The sequence below is a fragment of the Mercenaria mercenaria genome, chromosome 6 (assembly GCF_021730395.1).
Source record: "Mercenaria mercenaria strain notata chromosome 6, MADL_Memer_1, whole genome shotgun sequence".
Classification (NCBI taxonomy): domain Eukaryota; kingdom Metazoa; phylum Mollusca; class Bivalvia; order Venerida; family Veneridae; genus Mercenaria; species Mercenaria mercenaria.
Window position 1 is genome coordinate 6,179,536 of NC_069366.1, and position 25,360 is coordinate 6,204,895.

General features: G+C 35.6%; 1 protein-coding gene across 1 annotated transcript; it reads right to left on the reverse strand.

Annotated features, from left to right (window-relative positions):
- Window positions 1-255: 255 nt before the first annotated feature.
- LOC123549801 (alanine aminotransferase 2-like) lies at window positions 256-25,280 on the reverse strand. The gene is made up of 13 exons (XM_053545010.1): window positions 24,981-25,280; window positions 20,711-20,800; window positions 20,166-20,277; window positions 19,331-19,461; window positions 15,955-16,071; window positions 15,188-15,317; window positions 14,047-14,126; window positions 12,515-12,648; window positions 11,383-11,491; window positions 8,992-9,057; window positions 8,063-8,218; window positions 5,246-5,358; window positions 256-4,591 (listed from the first exon to the last, which is right to left on the reverse strand). The coding sequence occupies exons 1-13, from the start codon at window positions 25,179-25,181 to the stop codon at window positions 4,501-4,503; spliced, it is 1,530 nt and encodes a 509-aa protein (XP_053400985.1). The 5' UTR covers window positions 25,182-25,280; the 3' UTR covers window positions 256-4,500.
- Between the last annotated feature and the right edge of the window lie 80 nt (window positions 25,281-25,360).

A 25,360-nucleotide genomic window follows, 5' to 3' on the forward strand; every position in this document is an offset into this window, starting at 1 on the left:
GACAAGATCAGATGACCTTTGACCTCCAAGTGTGATAGGAATCTGGGGTTTGCACATGACACTCTGTGTCATTCAGGTAAAATTTTATATTCATGTCAAATATAAACAAGATTGCTCTATGCACATCAAAGTTATTGTCTGGACAAAATATCCTGATGGACACACACACATTACCAAACAGCCATTTAGATGACTATGTCTTTGCTCTCAGCAAGTGGGCTCGACAAAAATTGGAAGAAACTAACAAAACTTGAATATTCTAAAACATAATTAATATTTATTCGTATCACATAAATGCATCTATTAAAAAGAAAGAGTACAAAAATTATTAAATGATATATCAGCAACAATAAATGTAATCATATACAGAACCAAAAGCAAAGCAAACTCACCAAACCTACAAATATAGCGCAGCTAAGGCAAGAAAGTGGGCACTATAGTTGTATACCAGAAATTAAGGTGTTGGATTAGTGTACAGGGTTAGCTTAAGCAAGACAAACGCTTCACTAGCGACTAGTGTTGTAGACCAATTATTTAGGCAACTGGCTTAATGAGTAATCACATAAAAAAGGAATATCTCTGCCAAAATTGTTTTGAATTTGGACCTGCTGATGCAAAGAAAAAGATTTTCAACATTGCCCATATTGCCATACAGTAAAAACTAGCCCCTCCCACCCCTTCCCACCCCCTTCTGGTGGGCATTCTTTTTTCAAATCAAGATTACTTGAACATGTTTGGTAAAGGGTCACCTTGGGAACATTTCTGTAAAGTTATTTCAGAACTGAAATCAACAAAAATTGTTTCAATTTTTAGCTCCTATGTGCAGCCACATGCAGCTGTTTGAACAAATTGGAAGAGTACAATCTAAATATCCAAGCCAAGCTTAATCAACTTTCACTAAATTAAGAGAAGATGTCATTAGAAACACTTGTGAGCAATCAATAGATGGAAACTGGATGGTATTTGGTCACAAAAGTTCACCCTCTGCAAATAGCGCTCTGTTGAGATGAAAATCTACAAGCATCTCACTAAAAAAGCATAAAAACTGTGTGAATACCTAAACTGGTGATTATAAAATAAGCAAACACTGGCCATAATATTTGAAGACCTCTTAACATTACACAATTTAAACAAGCATGACAGTTTTGGTTTATACTTATTCTTTAAAGCCCAATTGTGCTGAAAACTTCAGTCTTATATGAATCACTCTCGAGTCTACTTCCTGAAAAACCAGTTCTGGTGTCATATGGGGCGTGGTCATGACCACAGTGGGGTTCAATATTTTTGGATATTTCTCAAATTCTGACACCTATGATACATTCTTGTTTGCAAAATCAGAAAACTCTTTATATTATAACAGATGTTAACAAAAATTGATTTAAAAAGGGTCTTTAAATTCTGCTTTGACCTAGGATAAAACTACAGTCAAACCTGTCTACAAAGACCACCATTGGGAGAGCCAAAATGTGGTCTTTATTGGGAGGTGGTCTTTATTCACAGGTTGAAATACACTGTAAATGTTAAAATGGGAAACAAAACATGTTGTCTTTAGAGCCAGATGGTCTCTGTTCAGAGGTGGTCTTTAACACAGGTTTGACTGAATGAATCTAATTGACTAACAGAGAAGACAGCTCTACATACATTATTCTAAATATACAGTCTGAAGGAGCAAAAGTCACTTGATCTGACATAATATATTTACTTACAAACATGATTTTCAAATTGACATCAACAGTACTAACATAGTTCTATACCGCTTATAAAATGATAAAATCACATTAACATTACTTATATAAAATAATAATGATTTTATTTAACCTTCCAATAAAACAAATTCAAAAATGCAAAGTTTTCAGATCCAATTAGACCAGGAATCCAGTGCACAGCACTTCATATGCAATAACTATAAACACAGAGATTCAAAACATGATTTCTATCACATGTAAAATAGAATGTACCTAACAGTATGAAAGACATCTAGTTGTGTTATCTGTAAATATCTAAAGGTTGTTTAAGGTAGTGGACCTGTAAAGCCAATCATTAAATTCCGTATTCTACATACATGGTTTCGGCAGGCTCCATTTTTTACGGAAGCCATGTGCACGTTCTGCTACATTTATATCTTAACCCTCATCATGCTGGATACAACTGTTTCTGCCGTTGCGACCAGTGTAGATCATGATCAGCCTGCACATCCGTGCAGTCTGATCATGATTTGCACTGTTTGCCGCCATTCAGTCAGTATCTTTTGGTAAGCACCCCTTTTAACAGTTAATGGTACTGTCCAAATCGAAAGATGGACAAGTTCATTATAGAAATTTAGCAGATGAAAATTCACAAATGAAAATTTACCTATTTTCTCCCATGTTTTTAGATAAATGAGTTTACATTTTAGATATTTATTCATGATTAAAGAGAACACTAACTTCAAGCTTATATCAAAATACTTGGAATTATTACACACGGAACCATTTTTATTTTAGAATGATAATAATTATGCCAGGCTCATTAACTAAAACACATACATGTGTATTGTCATTTACTTGTAGCATATCTTAAGTTTCTGTATATGTGATCCAGCTTTTATTCTAAATTATCTGGACAAAGACATTAAGCCTAACTTCCAGCCTATCAAAGTTCGATTTTAACATTTTTAACAGAAAAACACTCAACTTAGCAGTACATGTTTACAGCTGTAACTGCAAAAAAATAAAATGTTACTGTTCAAGACAAACACATTTGCAAACATCTCACACCAGAAGCATGACCATACATGCAATCAATGTTTTTATAAATACCTAAAGCCAGCATCTTCCACAACCAATTTGATATGACCAATTTCTACTGAACAAAAAATTTACAGCACAATTACATTCATATCCGATAAACAAGAAAGTGGAATAAAAATCATATAGAAGTACAAGATCATTTACTCAGTAACATTTGTTTTCATAACTAAGTGCTTAAACGCCATACAGTTTTTATATAAGCATGCTCTCTGTTAGTAAGGAAAGTGAAACAAAACCTGTGCAAAGCAGCCAGTCAAGGGGCTGACAATCTGACAGCATAAGACAGGTGGCTGCTAAAGACAAGTTGAAATAGAACAAAATGTCAATTTGTGAAGTTAGCTGACTGGCTCCTTAATACAGGTGGCCACTAAGGCAGGTTTTGATCTTTCATAAAGGGACGTAACTCCAGAGGAACATTAAAATGTCATTGAAAAAAAAAAACAACTATGACATTTTGTTCTATTGTGATAAATAGTTAATGAAAACATTTCAAAATTTAGGAAACTTGACATAAACCTGATGGATGGCTTTAATCTGCATCTTTGAAGCAAATACACTCGAAACCCGTTATAACGCTACTCGATATACTGCGGTATTCGTTATAACGCGGTAGGCTGATGGCGCCGGAATTTTCGATAAAAAAAAAAAAAAAAAAAAAAAATGAGTCCGCGGATGTTACTTAATTTGATCATAACCAGCGTTAAAACTGTTAAAGTTTGATTACTTGTAGACATGTGACAATTAGGCAATCAGTACCGTGTCAAAATTAGATTGTTTGCATAACAAGCGTGTAACATTGGTCAGTAAACTATCAAACCGTTTAAGTTTGCACCAATTAAGCGGATGACATGATCACTTGAGTGATTAAAAAATCGAACAACAGGCCCAGTTTTGTAATAAACTTCAGCCGTTTTTCGTAATCATTACACTCAGTTCATCGGAATTAACGAAGATTTGACGCACTGAAAGCCATACTGAGAATGTGCTCCCTTTTTAATATCAACGGCGGTGATTAAAAAAATTTCTATCTTATTTATCGATTTTATTCATGTATTCAGAATTAGATTTTTTAAGACTGTCAGCGTTTTTTCTCTTTTAGTTACATATACCCCCAGTGTTTACATGCATTGCATGTAATTCTCACGACCGCGCACGTCTCACACAGCGTTATATATGTTTATATACTTCCGGGATACACAATTCCACCTTTCTTTCAGAATCACGACAGAATGAGATGACACAGCGTTAAAATTCTTTTAATGTATTTTTCAGTAGCATTTAAGGAAAATAAATGTTCCGTTTATATGAATCTTATTTCTTTTTAACATAAAACAGCGTCCAAAATACGTTACCTGTGGGTGGGGTATTGCATATACCGCTGATACGATCAACCCGCGTTATAAATTTAACCCTGCTAGATCCGCGGGTCTCGAACCTTGGACCCCGACGACAGCGTTATAACGGGGTCCCAGTGTATATATAACTAACATATAGGATTATATGACCCTAAATTCAAAACATTGCAAGCATACTCAAATTTCAGATGCATATATTAAACCTTATTCCTGTAAAAGAACAGGTGTTTTTAGGAGGTGAGCTACTCAAATAATTCATTAGACAATTTTTAGCACATAATTATCATTATACAATGACAGAGATTTACTACACACTCGTGTATTTTTATCTCAACATTTGAACTGAGTCCTGATATTCACTTATATTTCTTTAAGAACTTTTCATGATACACTTTGAACTTCTCTAACATTCTTTGCAGATTCTCTAGTGGTGGTAAAATGGTCGTTCTGAAATAAGTAAAATGGAATGACGTTAAAAAGTAAATTTCTTTAAAATGGTATTTTTGTCTTCCCCTGAGGAAGCTATGATTGAAAGCATTAATTCAATAACTCTTTAAAATCACCTGATAACATTTATAACTCAATCGTCTTTCAACAAATTCAACAAAAAGTATTAGAATACTATACTTAATGCAGGACTTGTAAGCCAGGCTTGTACAATGTCTTCCCTTTGTCCAGTTTAAACAGCGGAAGAGCTGATACAACAATATTTATCACAAACATTCTTTTCCAAAACATCTATATATACAACCCTTCACACCTGAAAAATTCTGTTTCTCAAAATGTGTCACATATAAATATTTATATAAAAAATCCCTGCGAAATTGTTAAAATTTGCAGCTTAACAGAAACCTACAAACATTGCCATTTGACCATTCCTGTTAAAAGATGCAAGAAATGTCCACAGAAGAATGAAATACAGTTGTAACTCGATATCTTGAACTTTCTTATCTCTAAATTCCGGCTATCTTGAAGACATTTGCAAGTCCTGTCTTGAAAACATGCTAAAAATATCATTTAAAGTTGAATTTCATTTATCAGAAGTAAAACACTTGATCTCTTTGGATTTGAGATACTGTGTTTCAACTGTAGTAAGTTTACCTGAAATGATAGGTTCCCTCTACTTGTCCAAATCCAGAGCCGGGTACCACACAAATACCTGTTTCCTCTAGCAACTGGAAGCAATAAAATGCATCTGGTTTCTGGCCTGCAGCCTTAAAAATAAACATCATCAATTTATTTATTAATCATATAATTATATCAATATAATTCCAAAAAACTGACTATAAAACCAGAGTAGATTCAGAACAAGAGATCACAGAGTGATCTTGGCGCCCACCAATGAGCCATTTGTGAATGTTCCAAATTTCAAGACTAGCTCAAGGTCAAAATCAAGGTCAAATTTCATTTCAGTACAAAACACTGTGCATGACATTGTGGTCCATGCATGTGGTCTAAATTTGAAAGCTGTAGCTTGAAAAATGTGAAAGTAGGTCACTAGATTAATTTCAATGTCAAAGCTCATTTGGGTACACAAAACTATGCATGTGCTTCAAATTTGAAGGCTGTAGCTTGAGAAATGTGAAAGTAGGTATTAGGTAAAAATTTGTGTCAAATTTCAATTCAGAACACAAAACTATGCATGTGGTCCAAATTTGAAGCCTGTAGCTTCAGAAATGTGAAAGTAGGTCACTAGGTCAAAATCAATGTCAAATTTCATTTTGGAACACAAAACTATGCATGTGGTCCAAATTTGAAGCATGTACCTTCAAAAATGTGAAAGTAGGTCACCAGGTCAATGTCAAGGTCAAAGTTTGTTTCAGTACACAAACCTATGCATGTGGTCCAAATTTGAAGGCTGTTGCTACAGAAATGTGAAAGTAGGTCACTAGGTCAAGATCAAGGTCAACTCATGTCAAGGTTCATCTTGCCACTCAAAACTATACATGTGGTCCAAATTTGAATGTTGTAGGTTATAGACAAGAAGATTTTAAGTTTTTTTCCTATATCACCTATATGAACCATGTGACCCATGGGGCGGGGCCATATTTGACCCCAGGTAGATAATTTGAACAAACTTGGTAGAGAACCACTTGATGATGCTACATTACAAATATCAAAGCCCAAGGCTTTGTGGTTTGGACAAGAAGATTTTCAAAGCTTTTCCCTATATAAGTCTATGTAAACCATGTGACCCCCCAGGGCGGGGCCATATTTGATCCGAGGGGCATAATGTTAGAAGAGGACCACTAGATGATGTCACATACAAAATATCAAAGCCCTAGGCCCTCTGGTTTTGGACAAGAGGTTTTTCAAAGTTTTTCCCTATATAAGTCTATATAAACCATGTGACCCCCTGGGCGGGGCCGTATTTGAACCCATGGAAATAATTTGAACAATCTTGGTAGAGGACCACTAGATGATGCTACATATCAAATATCAAAGCCCTAGGCCCTGTGGTTTTGGACAAAAAGTTTTTCCCTATATAAATCTATGTAAATATAAAAATATACAAAGGGCCATAACTCACTCAAACAAGGAGCTGTATTCAATAAACGCTTGATGCCCCCGGTGGCATCCTTGTTGATACAAAGCAACCTAAGTTCAAAACGAGGTCAAGGTCAAACTGACATCAGGTGGTTTGAAGATGAGGAATGGTCACAGGTTACATCTGTATTAGTATCAATTCATTCTTGTAAGTGGTATTAATGCTAGACGAAACGGTCCCATTTGGTTAACCAAGAGATGGCCCATATAAAGCAACCTAAGTCCAAAATGAGGTCAAGGTCAAGGTCAAACTGAGGTCAGGTGATGTTTGAAGATGAGGAATGGTCACAGGTTACATCTGTATTAGTATCAATTCATTCTTGTAAGCGGTATCGATGCTAGACGAAACGGTCCCATTTGGTTAACCAAGAGATGGCCCATATAAAGCAACCCAAGTCCAAAATGAGGCCAAGATCAAGGTCAAACTGAGGTCAGGTGATGTCTGAAGATGAGGAATGGTCACAGGTTACATCTGCATTAGTATCAAGTCATTCTAGTACTGGGTATTGATGCTAGACGAAACGGTCCCATTTGGTTAACCCTGTACGGACAGACGAACAGACAGACGTTCCTATATATTGATACTTATGTGGCTACTCTTTTGTTCTCTCTATTGTTCTTTTAGCCACGTAAGAGAAAAATAGCCACATAAAAGCTTTACGGAATGAATGACATCAAAGAAAAAGTACAGTTACCTATTGTTCCTATAGCCACCTAAGTATGCAAATGTGAGCTTGGATGAATGAACGGACGGACGGATGGACAGTATGATCACTATATGCCTCCCACATCCGTAGATGCCGGGGGCATAAAAATGTTGAACCAGTCTGATTTTCAGGGGGACACAACTAGGGTACCAATACCTCATTCTGACAAAGTTTGGTCAAAATCCCCCCAGTAGTTTCTGAGGAGATGCGATAACGAGAAATTGTTAACGGAAGGACAGAAGGACAGGACGACGGATGCAGAGTGATCTGAATAGCCCACCATCATCAGATGGTGGGCTAATAATTAAAATGAGCTGCACCATGAGAAAACCAACATAGTGCGTTTGCGACCAGCATGGATCCAGACCAGCCTGCGCATCCACGCAGTCTGATCAGGACCCATGCTGTTCGCTATTGTTTTCTCTAATTGCAATAGGCTTTGAAAGTGAACAGCATGGATCCTGACCAGACTGCACGGATGCGCAGGCTGGTCTGGATCCAAGCTGGTCGCAAATGCACTATATTGGTTTTCTCATGGTGCGGCTCAAATGTCGAAACATTACACTGAACATGACTGCTGCAGTGTTTCTTTGAAGCTAATAACATTGGAAACATCATCCATTAATAGTGCTGGGATGTATTAAAATAAGCATCATTGACCTACCTTAGCTGCCTCTATAGCTTTTGGCGGCATTTTGATATTTGGGAAAGCATACATAGCTCCTTGTACAACATTACAGGAGATTCCCTCAATAGAATTAAATGTCTCTGTCACCATTTGTGCTTTCTTTTTAAGCTGGCCTAAAACAAAGTCTTTCTCCTGAAAGTTAAAGTAGATCATTTAAAACCTGGTCACATCTTTATTAAAGACAGAAGGGATGAAGCTTTCCCACCTACAGCAAATATGTGACTAAAGACAAGACAATTGGTAGTTGCAATAAGTTTGTGACTCTTACATGTCTAGTGTAACATCTCCTAATATGGACATAATATATACTTCTCTAACATTTCAAATGTTCTTGGTTCAAATAGGAATATTACTGGGCCCAGCATGAAACACTTGTTCAAGAATGCCAAACCATTGCAAATCTGTGACTAAAGAAACCAAGAATATTTGAAATGTTAGAGAAGTACATATTATGTCCATATTAGGAGATGTTACACTAGACATGTAGATACAAACCACTGTACTCTGAACAACAGTTTAAAGCTTATGTCACTGAACTTGCATACACCTTCTTTGTACATTATGTGTAAGAAATAAGAAATTCTGACAATGTCAAGAATAAGAACTGTTTATAAATAAAGCTTTTTCATTGACATTTTAACTTTAGATAATTCTTTTATGTGCACATGTATCCAGATTGAAGCTAAAGTGAGAAATTAAATGAAAAAGTCAAAAGAGAAAACAAAAGCAAATATACATTAAAATTTTGAAATCTTTGCTCTACATGCAAGCCAAACTTTCTGTAAAAATTTCTCAGGGATTGGATGTTTCTTTCTGAATTTTTTAAACCCCAGTAAATTTTCTATTTAAATCAATTTCTTTTATATTTCGAAATATGTACACATATTTTTCGGATATAATTTTACCTTCATAAAGAGGTCATAAGATGGTTCTCCAGGTCTGGGTGGATTCACTACAACATCCATCACAGCCTGTCACACAAACAGAAATAATACTAAATGCTTGCACTTGTTTACATTTATAATTCTACTACACAGAAGTTTAAAGTATGACAAGAAGAAAAATATCCCTACATCTTGATTTAAACCAAGAAAATAAGAAGTAGACACAAGGGAATCAGTGGCGCATAGGTTAGCAGGTTGGACTATAACGCCAGCAGTCCGGGTTTGATTCCCGGTTGCGGCTGATATCCCTACTAGTGTTCAGTGCTGGGTGGTTTACTTAAATTAGTAATGTTTCCAGCAGTATCAACCTAGACTGGGTGCTGGGGAGGCAAATATGACACCTGTCGTTGGCTTGGCTGATATAAGCTGTTCCATCCATTCCAGGGAGGAATTTCGTCGGCTACCCCTATTAAACAAGAAACTTTACCTCCTTTTTTACAATTCGTACTAAATGATACTGTTCCATTTGTCCAAATATGTATTCATCGCAATTTCTTATTCATATCTAACTGGAAGCTAACCAGTTGAAATGCTAAGCAGTAATTCTGCTAATGCGACCACTCATTTATATAAAATTTGAAATAATGCTATGACAGCTTCACAGTGTCTTCATAAATAAGGAAAACTATTAATAAATCTTAACATGTATCTAAAATGCTGATGCCCAAAAGGCAACAATGTTAAGCCTGTTATTTGTTGACTAACTGCCTCAATGACTCAAACATTTCAGTCAATTAAAATAGTTATGTAGTTAGAAAATTTGGTAAATAAAGGAGACCAGGTTGTGTGCCTGATTTTTTGCTATATAGATTTGAAAAAGTTGGACCTTGCACATTTTTCACATGTCAAACATTCTAACATCATATCTTATGTTTAGAAACATAGTAAACAGGGTTGCCACTTAGTTGAGAAAAAGAAATTCGCTGACTTTTCATTGACTAAACGGTACTTTTCACTGACCAATAACGCCATATTTTTTCGGCCTCCTCCTCCGCTACAGCCGTCCAATCCACCCTTTTATATTCATGCTCTGGAGGCAAGAGTTGCAAAGCCTTTCAGTCTTCAAAATTCCAATTATTTATTTATTTGAGTTTTACGCCGCACCAACACAGTATTGGTTATATGGCACCAAACAGGACTACAAATTTTGGTTTCACATCTCATTTACATCGAAATAAAAACATGAGGTATGGAATCAATATTTGTATACCTGCTAGAATCACAGAGTTACAGCAAAACCAAGTGTTAAGACCCTATTAGTCGCCTCTTACGATCATGCAAGGGTAAGGCAGTGGTTCCAATTCTTTTCGTACACAGGTCGTCCCAGAACCACATGGGGCTCAAAATTCCAAAGTTACATAAAAACAAAATTGATTCAAACACAATTTAAATTATGTTTATACACAATTACACCAAAATGTGTTTGGAAATACTTATAATTACCGCTTGAAGACTGTCGCCATAGCCACTGAATATTTTAAACATCAACCCAGAATTTCCCTGACTTTTCTAAAATTTCATTTTCATTTTTCACTGACCATTATCAAGATTTCCCTGACAATTCACTGACCTTGAAAAAAAAAAATTCTCTGACTTTTCAAGGTAAGTGGCAACCCTGGTAAAGCTGCCATTTTAATAAATTTACTCATGGACTGCCATAAGTCTATAAAGTGATTTTCGTTTCTGTATGCCAAGTCCAGGCTTAATCCTGTGTTATTGGGATAAATGACACTATTCTACTATTTCCAGTAAATTGAACGTTAATTGAACGTGCAGATATACCAACAACGAAAAAGAACTCTATATTAGTCAAAAGTTACAGGACCAACAAGATCTGACATGAGTGGCCTTGAACTTTGAGAAAGGGTCCCAAGTCTCAATGAGGCAATCATTTATGCCAAACAGACTGCTACATCATGTCCAAGTTACAGCCCAGACAAGCTCTAAGACAACCTTTGATCCATAAAATCTTGACTTTTGAGATAGGTCCGTGAGATCTGCGTGTGACACTTTGTCTCACTGAGTCAAACATTTCTGTCAGAGAGAAAAATAAATAAATTGCTCCATGCATATTAATGTTATGGCCAAGACTAGATCTGACATGACATTTGACCTCAAAGTCTGACCTTGACTTTTGATAAAAGAACCTTGGGTTTGCGCGCAACACTCTGTTTCATTTATGCTAAATATTACAAAATGATTACTCTAAGCATGTCAAAGTTAATATCACAAAATTGTACAAATGCAATAATGCATACACTCAATCACCTTTTTGACAAATATGTCAAACTCGCCGCAAACTGGCTCAACAAAAATAGACCACATGAAGTATTTACATGTTGAAAGACCTACCTGTCCAGCAACAGCAGAACATAGCTTGGCAGAGATAGATTTCAACTGCATGACCTTGACATCTGGGTCAAGGTTAATCACCTCACAGTACCCTCCACGGAAACCACATCTGTTAGAACAAGCAAATTCAGTGAATTTATAACCCCCTGCTGAAGAGGTTGTTTTGTGAATGAGAGGACTATATTTTAAAAGATAAAACAATTGAAGGGAAATAACTCTGCAGATACTGAAGAGATACTAATGAAAGCTACGTGTGCACTACCACCCTATATGAAGATCCATCAATGGGTTACTGTGTTTTGTGGGAATTTGAATTAAAGTGCAATAACTCTGCAGCTACTTAAGAGATCCTGACAAAAGATGTGCATGCAGCACCGCCCTATAGTGATCTAAATTTGTATTAAATTTCATGAAGAGCCATCAATAGATAACTTTGCTATGTGGGAATTGACAGATTGTAAAACAATTAAAGGGCAGTAACTCTGAAGTTACTGAAGTCATCCTGATGAATTTTGTGAGTGCACAACAGCCCCTACGGTGATCCTTATCTGTGTAAAGTTTCATGAAGCTCCATCAGTAGGTTACTTAGATACAATCAAATATCCCTATTTTTCGCCAAATTAAGGGGGAAAAAACTCTGCCTTTATTGGGTCAAGGGGAATAATATTTTACATGAGCAAAGGTCATGTGCCAATTAATAATCATGTGAGGTTGGTGACTCTAGCTAAAATTCTGTCTGAATTATAACCATTTTAAATTTTGGATGGACCAACAGACAAACAGCCAGACAGACAACCCCAAATCTACCTGTATATCCCTCCGCCTTCAGCGGGGGATAATAAATAACTGAAATGACCTCTTTGTTCATCCCAAGATAAGCATTGTGGTAAACCAGTAACTAGAAAAGATCAGTCAGTGGATTGTTTTCATCCAAAATTTCAATTATTAATAAATAGTGTTCAGAACTTGATCCTTAACTAGACTGTGCTCTTAATCTCAATCATTTACATTACTGTGTTCAGATTTCAATCAATAATTAGTATATTATGTTTATACTTCAATTGGCCACTGCCAGGTGTTCAAATTTCACTCATAAGCTTTTTCAACTGTTTAACATACACAATTAACTTACTCTCCCATATATCCCTTTGAAGTGGACATGAAGGAAGCGAGCTCCAACTGGTTGTACTCTGGACCCATCTCTGTTAATACCTTCTTAAATGAATGGAACTCTGAACCTGGGGCATATATATTATGCTGATATACCTGTAAAAACAGAAATTTCAAACTGTTGTTTGTATCCATTTCACAGTTATCATTAAGTACTGGAGTATAAATTCATTACTTATAACATAAAACAAGAGCTGTCCGTAAGACAGCCAATGCTGGACTATTCGAATTATTGTCCTAGAAGCAGGAAAATATTACCCTAAATGTTAAAACATCTATAGAGTTTCAATCCAGTATATGCATTAGTTTTGGAGATAGTAACTTGCATGCAAAATTTTAACCAGACGTTTTAAGTTTAAAAGGGGACATAATTTGACCAAAATGCATGTCAGAGTTATGGGACTTGATGCAATCAACTAGTTTTATAACCCCGAAGGCACAAGTGAAAATTCAATTTAATATCTGCATTTTTTCTTCAGACAGTTTTAAACTTGTATGCAAAACTTTAACCAGAATTTTCTAAGTCCAAAAGGGGGCATAATTTGCCCAAAATACATGTCAGAGTTATAGGACTTGACCCAGTGAGGTTGGTAACTGACCTAGAAAAATAAAAATTAAGTTTCAAATCTATACGCCTTTAAGAAATAGCTGTATGTACTTGCACGCAAAACTTTAACAAGGATTTTCTAAGTCCAAAAGGGGGCATAATTTGGCCAAAATGCAGGTCAGAGTTATGGGACTTGATGCTATCACCTAGTTTTATAACCCCAAAGACACATGTGAAGTTTCAATTCAATACCTGCATTAGTTTTGGAGATAGTAACTTGCATGTAAAACTTTAACCAGGATTTTCTAAGTCCAAAAGAGGGTATAATTTGCCCAAAATACATGTCAGAGTTATAGGACTTGACCCAGTGAGGTTGGTAATTGATCTAGAAAAAGAAAAAACAAGTTTCAAATCTATATGCCTTTTAGTAATAGCTGTATGTACTTTCATGCAAAACTTTAACCAGGATTTTTCTAAGTCCAAAAGGGGGCATAATTTGCTCAAAATACATGTCAGAGTTATGGGACTTTACCCAGTGAGGTTGGTAATTGACCTAGAAAAGGAAAAAATAAGTTTCAAAGATATATGCCTTTAAATGATAGCCATATGTACTTGCATGCAAAACTTTAACCAAGGTGTGATGCCGACGCCGACACAGAGGCCGACGCCAGGGTGAGTAGAATAGTCAAGCTAACAAACCTGTGATCCTATTCCAAATCAGAAACCTGAATATCTTTCTTAAAGCCTGAAAATTTACTTTTCGGAGGCTTGAAACACCCTAAAATCTAAAATACTTTTTCATATAATATAATCCTGGCAATCAAAAGTCTGAAATTAAAACCTGTCCTTAAAACTCCTGGGATTAATAAAAAACAAACCTAATGCTACCATTTAATGCCACTAAGCACAAAAAAGAACATAGCCATAAATAAAAATACATTTCATACCTCATCTGCCAAAAGGAAAAGATTTTCTTCTTTGGCAAACTTTATTATCTCTTCAATATTCTGTCTTGGTAATACCTGACCTGTTTTGGAATAAAGACGACATCTTATTACCATTATTAGAACCATTACGTCAACTTTTTGTAATCATCAATGTTTACTTTAACTTTCCTATTTGTCTGGCATATGCAGGTTGCAGAGAAGCACAGGTCATTGACGTAAGACAACTATGTTCAGTAAAAGTGAAAGATATACATTAGAAATAACAAGCATAGTCTTCACTGGGCCATCATGGTCTAGTGGTTAATGTTGCTGACTTCATATCACTTGCCCCTAACTACTGTGAATTGAAACCTCACTTGTAAGGTAGAATTCTTTCAAGTGAGAGGCTTATGGATGGTTGGTGGTTCTACACTAGATCTATACATAGAGCTCCGAATTTGGCTATCCCTATCAGGCCTCAGTCTGACGTCATTATCGTTACAGACCGTAAAATTTGGCCTACTCTATCATCACCTTTGAGGCAGCCGTGGACCTGATCATAAACTTACAAGTACTCATGCCCTGTAAAAAATAGTTCAACATACTTTGAATATATACCAATGGCGTAGTAATTTATTATGAATAACTATCAGCTGCATGCCTTAACATCTTTTTACTTTACAGGGGGTTTGAATGCATAACTGTATATATCACCAAATCGCAGTATCATATTGATGATTTGGTTAGTCAAATCAAATTCTATACGAATTGGGCTTCTGACTGTTAAAGCGCTGTTAGCGCTTGTGCCATTTTTGGAATGGATTCTTTTCATACACATACAAACATCAATCACCTTCCATCAGTACTGCACTATCAGTACTTTGATTAAGGTCTACTGATTGTCAGATGCTCTTCTCATTGACTGACAAATATCAGAACTTTGAGGCTCTCTTCTGGGTATCCATGTTTTCTCATTTACTTTTTCTCACAACCAAGTCATATAACTGGCTTGAATTAAATACAAGGCTGAAATTGGCTCCTATGACACAAGTATTACTTTTTAAGTGCAATTTTCTGTGACTTTTTAAGATTACTTTTGTATTAACAAAATAGTACTATCTTTACAGTTAATGTCATATCAGTTTGCTTAAGTCCTACGTACCTGTAGGATTCCCAGGGTTAATGACAACAATGGCCCTCGGTATACAGTGGTCTCTGGCCTCAGTGATAGCTCTCTTTAATTCAGGAATGTTTAATGCCCAGGTATTGGATTCATCCAGGTAGTAACCAATCTATAAAATGAGATAGAAAAGATAATTGGAACAGATTGTAGTTTTAATTAGTGGCAAAATGCATGGTTAAATATGTTTATTACTGCAATATAGGCATCATAACTCGTGCTCTGTCATCTATACTACCAATACTTGCAGGATAAGCATTTTATTATATACCTGTATAAATTCTGTCAAAATACGTAGCTTGTATTTCACAAATTTTTGTATTGTGTTTTTTGTATGGAATGTTGCCTCACTACATTCATTAATCAGTATTCATGACCTAACTAAGTTCTGTAAACAGGGCATACAGAAAGTCCTATTTCAGTGGAATATTTAGCTTTTTTTGCTAAAAAACAATAAACAAAAAATTGAGGTATATAATAAAAGGGTCATTATAACAGCAGCTTGATATGGGATATAGTGTTCCAATACAACATCCCAGATCAAGCTACTGTTATAATAACTCTATTATATTCAGCAATGGTAACATGGGTTACTGTGCTATGGGGATCATAGCTCCTGCACTATCCTATATACTACCAATACTTGCAGTCTAAGTATAACATTCAGTAACAATAGCTGTATACAAGGCATACTGTGGTACACGGATCATAACTCCTGCACTGTCCTATATTACACAATCAATACTTACAGGATAAGCATTATATTCAGCAATGGTAGCTGTATACAGTGGGTATTGTGGTATGGGGATCATAACTCCAGCCCTGTCTTTCCCAGACTCTCCTGTCATTAGCAGTTTCAAAATTGTCTGGAAATAAAATATGATACATTCATTTGTGTTCATTTACATATATATATCTATAGAACTGGATCTACTTCAGGTAGTGCTGCACATCTAATAAATCAAAGTCATGACTTAATGTCGTTTATCCGAAAAAACACAGAATAAAACCTGAACCCTGCATACCGAAAGGAAAATCATCGTTACTGTTGTCTCGTGTGTATTTTTATGTTCTTGGTTGTTAGTTCTTGGCCTACACAGTAACCTAATGATGATAACCAAGTGTGCAAAGTTTCAAAGCTGCAGCTCTTATAGTTTTTGAGAAAAAGTGGACCTAAACAAAAAATTTAACCAACGCTGACACCGACGATCAAGTGACGACAATACCTCGTAGATTTTTTTCAAAAAATCGGAAGAGCTAAAAATGATGAAAAAATGTGAAAATGTGCGATAATTCCAAATAATCAAATCTACTTCAAACTTATGGATCTCTTACATTATATGCAAATTTCTCACAAATAATATAGATTAATCCTTCCAATTAATCTTGTTTATTCTGGCTAAATTCCAATTTAATTGTTTGTATGTAATTTTGCATCGGTTGTCATAACGCTAAGTCGTTGCTATGGTATGTATCGCGAGATTTCGTAGCAGACGATAATTTATAAGTAAAGTCACGTGTTTACCATGCTTCCGATTTGCCATTCAGCACGAGGCCGTTTTAAGAACAACCCGCCCACCGCACCCCTTTTTAAGCATAATTTAAATACTATTTCGTTTGTTTTATGATACTATAGATTTTCAATCAATAATTATAATGGAAAAGTATTAAGGCAGTTACACGTTATATGGGCCGTTATATGCTATACTTGTCTATTTTTGCAACATTCTTATTACTTTTTTGCTGCCGAGTCTTTCTCCCTCTTTCAGAATGCTTTACTTTTTATGGCATCAGATGTTAAGGCACATGAGTCAAGAAATGCTATAACCAGACAGAATCGGCACAAAATGCTACTTTTGAAGTTCAACATCATAGTACCGTTCAGAAGCCAACGATTATATCATTCAGCCTTATTCGGAAGGATCACAGGATATGATGAAATCGGTGACACTGTGATGGATATGTATTCTGTACTAGTTCAAAAAATCTATATTGACCGTTAACATTCACCAGCGTTAACTTTTACTTGTGTTTAAATGTGCTTATTTAAAGAACTTGACACTTTAAGACATTTTTGCCTAATTTATAATCATGATTACTTATACCATTTGTAATCAGATGTACATGGTGACATTTAGAAATGATGCGAAGTGCGTGCGTTAAGGAGATACATATATTCCTGTTTGTTAACTTTTACTTAGGTTTAAAGGTGCTTATTTGAAACACTTGACTCTAAGACATTTTGCCTAGTTTGTGATTATGATTACTTATACCATTTGCAAATCAGATGTACATGGTGACATTTATAAATGATGTGAAGTGAGTGCGTTAAGGAGATACATATATTCTTGTTTGTCATTTTAAAAATGCTTAGCTTGTTATCTTAAGCCAGTACCAGAACTTACAATTTTAAACTCTAAATATTTTCTTTTACTTTCTTCTCTTTTATTTATCTTCTCTCTTCTAATCTTTCTTCTATCATACTGGCGGAAAGTTCTTACGTCTGGGTGCGACTAGGGCATGCCATACTGAGTTGTTAACTGTCAATTACTAAATCTTTTTGCATACTCATGGGTCTCTGACCAGCCGCCGCCATTTACCGGGGTTGGTGACACTCGAGGGTTCAAAATTCAATTTTTTCTGGTTCATTTTTTCGAGCATATAAGAATTGGCCAGAGAGCGAAAAGGGCTAGGCGTTCTTATAGTTGCTCAACCATTTACATAGGTTACATTTGTTGTTATTAGGTTTATGTTGCGCCAATGGTATCTGGTTCGTATATGGTACATGGAAGTACCTGGTTATTGTATGGTACCAAAGGGGTACCTGGTAAGTATATGGTACATGGAAGTACCTGGTTACTGTATGGTACAAAAGGGGTACCTGGTTTGTATAAGGTACATGGAAGTACCTGGTTCGTATATGGTACATGGAAGTACCTGGTTCGTGTATGGTACAAAAGGGGTACCGGGTTCGTATATGGTACATGGAAGTACCTGGTTCGTGTATGGTACAAAATGGGTACCTGGTTTGTAAATGGTACATGGAAGTACCTGGTTTTTATATGGTACCAAAGGTGGTGCCTGGTTCTACCTGGCTTTGGCGCAACGAGGTTCAAATTATCTAAGGCATGCCCGGGTCGCACCCTTTGTGAGGATTTTCAACTTCAATCGCCATTTAACGTTTGAAGTTGTAAGCCACTATGACCGTCTTTCAATCCACTCCTACCCTAAACGAAAAATAAACTTGTGTTTATAATCGGAAGTGTTTTTATTTTCTTTTAAACATGAAAGCTTAGGTTATATGATGGTACGTCAACCCAGGAATTTTATCCTAGAATAAGCACAGTGACCTATATATATATTTTTTTTGCTGCACTGATTTGTACGTCACACAAGTTTTCATAATGGAAGTCTATGGTAAAGTCACAGTTTTTGTGACATTTTTGTGAAAAGATAGCCCTGTAAATAAAAATATTTACCATTTGTACAACCAAATGTATTACCATTTGTAAAACAATACAAAATTATTGTCTATAATTTGTTCAAAAAAATCAAGCACACAACACTTATCTTTTTCATTTTTCAAATTTTCATGGTATACTCTAAAGTTTTGAAAAGTCAAGGTTTAATCAAAATCTTCAATGCAAAATTTTTTTTACCTGAATGTGAAGAATTACCTTAACTGGAAACAAAATTTCAAAGCTCTTCATTTAAATCAAACAAATATTAGAGAGTGTAAACTATCAAAGTATTTCACTTGCACAATGAGTTAAAAAAACAACAAGATTTTGTCAACAAACAAACAGAAAATCACAGCTTAAACTGGTATAAAAAGCATATAAAACTATTCCTGACCCTAGCGGCCATGCTGTCGAAAGAGGTAAATACTATGCTACTATACCAGAACAACAGAGTTGCATAAGTGACAAAGTCACTAGACTTAAGTCCTTGTTTTCTAATTAGAGTACTGTTTTTATTCCACCTTAGGTATTTGTAGAGCATATGTTGCAAATGTATTACAAGCTGTTTTAAAGCAAAAAAAAATAAGTCCCTGCAAAATGACCATCGACTGGATTTACTTTTTTATTCAAATAGCCCTGACTTGGGACTGTTATTGACATGTACCTTGATACTGTCACTAGCTCCTGTGCTAAGGAAAATATCATCTGGGTCAGCAGGATGGCCGTCCCTCTCTGTGATATACTTGGCAATATCTTCTCTTATCACCCTAACACCTGAACTGTCGCTGTATGAACCTGCATGTAAAACTAAACATTAATGGCACTAAAACAAAACATATTTATATACAAGTGTAAGAAACTGATTCTACTTATGAATCACAAACAACAGAACTTAAATATCATTGTATGACCCTGCACTTAAAATGGAACAGAATTTGAATGTATAAAATTGACCTAAAATGGACCATAAATGTTATTGCATGAACTTGCAAAACATAAATATATCACATGATGAACTTGTGCATTAATTAGAAAGATAACTTCTATTGAAATGGCCTCTAGGACCTACTATAAACCAACTGAAATACTTTTTTGTAACAATTCAGTACAAGTGCATGAATCAGAAAACAAAATTTCTTTCATTCTTCATACTGAATTCAAATGCCACAATAAATTATACCAAACATTGTATTAAATAAACAGTTTACAACCAATAACCTACAGGTGGGCTTGATTCATACAACCTCGGGCGATCGTGATTGGTACACCGAAATGAACCATGATGTTTTGATCAGGCTATTCAGCATATGTCTCGCAGGTATACCAAATTCATGCGTGTGCAACTAGCCTGACTGAAAGGAGTACAAATCAGGCGAAATCTGTGTACCGGATGAAAACAGGGTGCACAATCGAGCCCATCTTATATTACATTCAAACTAGTTAAGTTTATTTCGTACACCCATCTGAAATTTCAAAAAGAAAGGTTAATCAGTATTTACCAATGCTTTTTCCAGAACAGCTATCCAGTATTCTCCTTGCTCTGTCTTTGGCATCTGCTGGATATGAGGGATCATTCATCAATCTGTCTGGATCTGTACATATAGCAACCACCTGAAACAGAAATACTGGATCTGTACATATAGCAATCACCTTAAACAGAAATATTTACAAATGCTGATGCAGGATTACGGATGGGTAACTACAGATGCCCAAAGACCCTAGGGGTTTGTGCACAATAATAGCCATTAATAGGCCTTATCTTGGTGAAAATTCTGCAAATATTAGAATAAGCAGTAAGCTGTTTTGATCAGTAGATTTCTGTGATCTGTTAAAACATAAACCAACTAATGAATTTTATCAAATCTGATATTATGCTGTAACAAATTCATAGAACTGTTCACCTTTAAATACAGTTTCAACTAATCCCAACTAAAATATGGAAAACTTAAAACTGCTTAAAGTGTTAATGTAAAAGAACAATTTATATTATATATCTTGTTATACTGTAGTGTTATGCTCAAGTAAGAACATCAGTAGCATGTACCTGTCTCAAGAAGGTGACTGGTTTCTGTCCAGTAGCATGGCAGTCTCCGATGTTTGCTCGTACAACTTCACTGAATGGTTTCTTAACACCCTGTCAATAATACAAAAAATAGTTTAATACAGTAAGTCTTATCATTATCTCTTTAAATCACTTTTTAGTTTATAACAACTTATTCTAGATCCATTGTTTGAATGTTTGAAGCTTATTTTGGAAAAGCCTCAAGTTATCTTCCTATAAAAAAACAGTACTTAATCTTAATGTCAAATGAGGTGTGCTTGTGATCCAAGTGGGCCTAGAACCCATGACCTCAAGATTACCATTAGACCACCTACTACTCTCCTATAAGTTTTTGCTGGTTACAGCATCATCACTATTTCCATTAAAAACAGGTGTTATAATTAGAAGAGAAAATTGAAATTTTGTTGTTTTCCATGTAATGTAGCCATAAAGGAACTTAATTTGGTACAGGAACACCTCTACACTGCTGTGAAATTTACTTTGATCTCAAGCCAGGTGTTTCTGATAGTTTTTTAAGAATATTTTCTTTCAGTTGCCATGGCAATAGGAATTCTGTACAGATGATCTAGATTTGAAAACATCTGAAAGGGGCCCATGAAAGGAATAATCCTGTAAAGTTTGGCTGAAAAATAACTCTGTGGTTTACTTGATAATAAATATCATATTCTTAAAGAAATGGTGAACAGACGGATGACTGACATCCAACAATCCTAAGAGTTATATGGTTATGAGCCCTTGTGGTATGAAATGGCCAAATATATAGAGGGGCCAACCAATACAGGGCCAAGCTAGTTGACCATTAGCTAAAAAATTTCAACTCAGAGATGTTTATATGCTGATAAGGATCTCTGATCTGAAACGAATCTTGTATTGAAATCTAACCAGAAATCGTGCCAGAAGTCTGTCACACTATAATTTACTGTTATGTATAAGCCATAAAATTATTCAGTTTTATTTTGTTTTACAATTTCATCATTTAAGTATAATTAAAATTGCCTGATCGTGTTTTCACCTTAATCTATTTTCACCACAGAAAAGGTCTTTACTGACCAGTTTGACGTAAAGAGAGGGATTCTGCCCTATCACAAAATTTCTTAGAATCAGTTCTGACATTAAATTATTTGGACTAGGAGAGATATTGACATGTGCAAAAATTAGGAAGTGGCTATTGTTACGGTCCCGTAGGAATAGCCTCGCAGGCTATTCTTACGGCTCTCCCGTAAAAAGCCCACAGGTGTCTATTCCTACGGCTCTCCCGTATGAATTATGAAAAGCCCGCAGGTGGTTATTCCTACGGCAGTTTTGTGTTACACATCCTACTGAATTCATTTGACTGATATAATTTCACCCAACTTCTTTACTTTTCTGGTAAGGAAATCCAGAGAAGACAAAAAAGGGAAGTGATTTCCCCTAGTATAACGCATTTTATTACATTTTATTACTTCCATTTGTTACAAAAACAAACAATTTTAATACAACGAATTTATATACATGCAAATTTTTCACAACAGTACAAATCTCTTACCACTCTAAACATGTTTATTGCACTTTAATTTAATTTTATGCTTGACGTTTGTCACGCATCAGCTTGACATGTTTGCATCAATTCAGACCCAACACTTTATTTGTAACACAATGACCAAATGTGATAATAATTATACATGTCATTTCCGAAATAGGTTGAAAATATATCAGTTGAATGACTTCAGTACAATGTATTTTTTTCTAGTATGCTTGTCTCTGTCAAAATACTCTTACGCTAGAATGACATCACGTTAACGTGCAGTGACGTCAAATTTTTTTTGCGACCAAGAAAGAGCGCTTCTATATTTTATCTACTGTTTTAAATTTAAAAGGGCATATTAGAATCAAAATGATTTATAGCAAAAGAGTGTTTTAACACTATTTATACACTTAGGAGGTAATACGTCATTCAAATTTCCACTCGGGCTGCGTCCTCATGCAATTATTATGCCTGACGTATAATTGCCCATTGTGCATAAATAGTGTTAAAGCACTCTTTTGTTATAAATTATTTCTTAAATACAAAACTGCCATAGGAATAACCACCTGCAGACTTTTCAGTATTCTTACGGGAGAGCCATAAGAATAGCCTGCGAGGCTATTCCTACGGGACTGTAAGAATAGCCACTTCCCAAAAATTATCACAATATCGCGGCTTAAGGATGAGAATTAGGCCTTGAGAAACAAAACTCAAACAACACCAAATCATAGAAAGAAAGAGTTGTTTGACATGAAAATTGAACAGCATGTAAAACATGTATATTACTTTACGAAACTAGTGTCAGTATACTGATAAAAACATTGAATTTCGGAAAAGGACTGCCTAAAGGGGCTCCACTTTTGGACAGTTAAACGCCTTTCAAAACTCACCATTTTTAAAGAATAGTTACACATGTTCGTTTTGATGCATTTGCAATAGCGTGCGAGTGGTGAAATTTCGCATAACAAGGTGGAACACTGTTTTCAGCAATTGTTTATCTTTATTTCTTTACAAATGGTATTCATTTTCAAAGGGAGAAAACTTTTTCGGAATACTTTAAGTACAAATGGCATTCTTTTACAAAGGGAGACAACTTTTTCCGATTATTTTAAGTAATCGTCAAGAAAAAGTTGTTTCCCTTTGAAAATGAATGCCATTTGTAAAGAAATAAAGATAAACAATTGCTGAAAACTGTGTTCCACCTTGTTATGTGAAATTTCACCACTCGCACGCTATTGCAAATGCATAAAAACGAACATGTGTAACAGTTCTTTGAAAATGGTGAGTTTTTAAAGGCGTTTGACTGCCGGAAATGGGGCCCCTATAGGCAGTCATTTTCTGGAATTCAATGTTAACAGTATACTGACACTTGTTTCGTAAAGTAATATACATCTTTTACATGCTGTTCAATTTTCATGTCAAACAAATCTTTCTTTCTATGATTAGGTGTTGTTTGATTTTAGTTTCTCAAGGCCTTCTTCATAACCTTAATTGCATACAATTACCAGTTGGACTAGGTGCACCTGCTACCCAAAAGCCACATTTTCACTACTACACATAGGGATTTTTCTAGACCTCTAAAAAGGGCAGGGTGCTGCTAAAAAGGGGCAGGGTGCATTTTGCGCATTGCGTACCTTTGTCTACGAAAATCATAAGGTAGATTTCCATGGTTTTTGTTGTAATGTCTACATTGTAAGGTACTACAGAAAGATTTGCAATGAATCTGAATGTCAGGAAAAACATTAATACCCGTTTGTCTATATAACATGCTTATCATCTATAAATACATGCAGTTTGTTTTATATTTTTGTCTTGAAAGTTTTCTTGATTAGAAATATACCATAAAGATACTTTTGAATAATTTAATAATTCTGGTGCAAATCTGTCATTATACATTCATTATATTACTGAACGTACCGTTGATACTCGTGTATAAGTGCACAATTTTTTTACCCCGGACCCCCCCTCCCCCCTCGAATCGTGGGTGCATATTATACAAAGGTGTAGACAATTTTCCAACTTCAAAATAACTATGTTTACGATTTTCGCCATTTTAGTAAAGGGAAACTACTCTACGTGCTGACTATGCTAAATTCTGAGATTGCCGTTTCGTTCTGTAAAAGATCGAGTGGTTTATTTTCTTTTAAACAAATTAATATCATACAAATTTAATAGTATTTTGATGAAATAAATATAACAAAATCATAGGTATTATGATAGGCAGTGATACTAATTAAATCGACTGTTATCTTCAACCGAGATCAAACTGTGAACAACAAAACTGACACGAGGTGCCACGCTAATTGCCGATAATTACTGGCCGTTAATCGGCATTTAATAAGCAGCAGACTTTGTCATAAGATATTTTTTTCTCCTTTTTTATTCTGTTTTGCAGTTTGCTTTAATTGCTGACCTATCTAATTGTTGTTTATTACGATTTGGTCGGTCGTCGTCTGCATACCGATACTGCATACATGCCTCGGGCAAATACACAGCACCTGTGTATAGTCCGTGCGTATCATAACTTCGTATCGATTGACACTATTATTTGGGATGGTATTTTGACAGATGATTGATGGGCAGTTTGTTTAGAAATACTTAATCAATGGTCAAAGGGGCGGTGCTAAAAGGGCGCTGAAGAAAGGCAAAAGGGCGGCGATTTCGGGCAGAAGGGCGGCGCTAAAAATGGGCAGGGCACTGCGCCCTGCTATTCCGCTCTAGAAAAATCCCTAACACGATTACTATTACCTTTGCCAATTCCTGCTCAATTTCACCTGCTCGGATTACTATCGGCCCTCTGACAGCATATTCCATATTCTTAACATGGGGGTTCATGTTTTCCACAGACAGAACTTTTGTCCGCTGTGGCTGAACCTGGAGATTGCCTCTTATGTTGATCCTTTTACATAACTGCCACAGTGTGACCCTACTTTTTGCTGTGTTCTGCATCTCGGATTTTATCAAGTAAAGAGACCACACCAATGTAGAGAGTGTAACCAGTATAAATCACTTTACACAAGGTTGTTTGTAAATAATTTATGACTGGTTGTCAGCAAATCAATTGTTTTCACTATGTCGACATCTTGGATATTAAAACCGATACGCGGTCTAAATCTTTATGCGGAAGC

Bases quoted from the DNA above. Each gene is read 5' to 3' on its own strand.
- LOC123549801 (XM_053545010.1), bottom strand. From the start codon at position 25,181: ATGCAGAACACAGCAAAAAGTAGGGTCACACTGTGGCAGTTATGTAAA. The intron at 15,318-15,954 runs GTAAGTATTGAT...CTCATTTTATAG, and splicing joins CTGAATATAATGCTTATCCT to ATTGGTTACTACCTGGATGA. The intron at 5,359-8,062 runs GTAGGTCAATGA...TTTATTTTTAAG, and splicing joins AAGCTATAGAGGCAGCTAAG to GCTGCAGGCCAGAAACCAGA.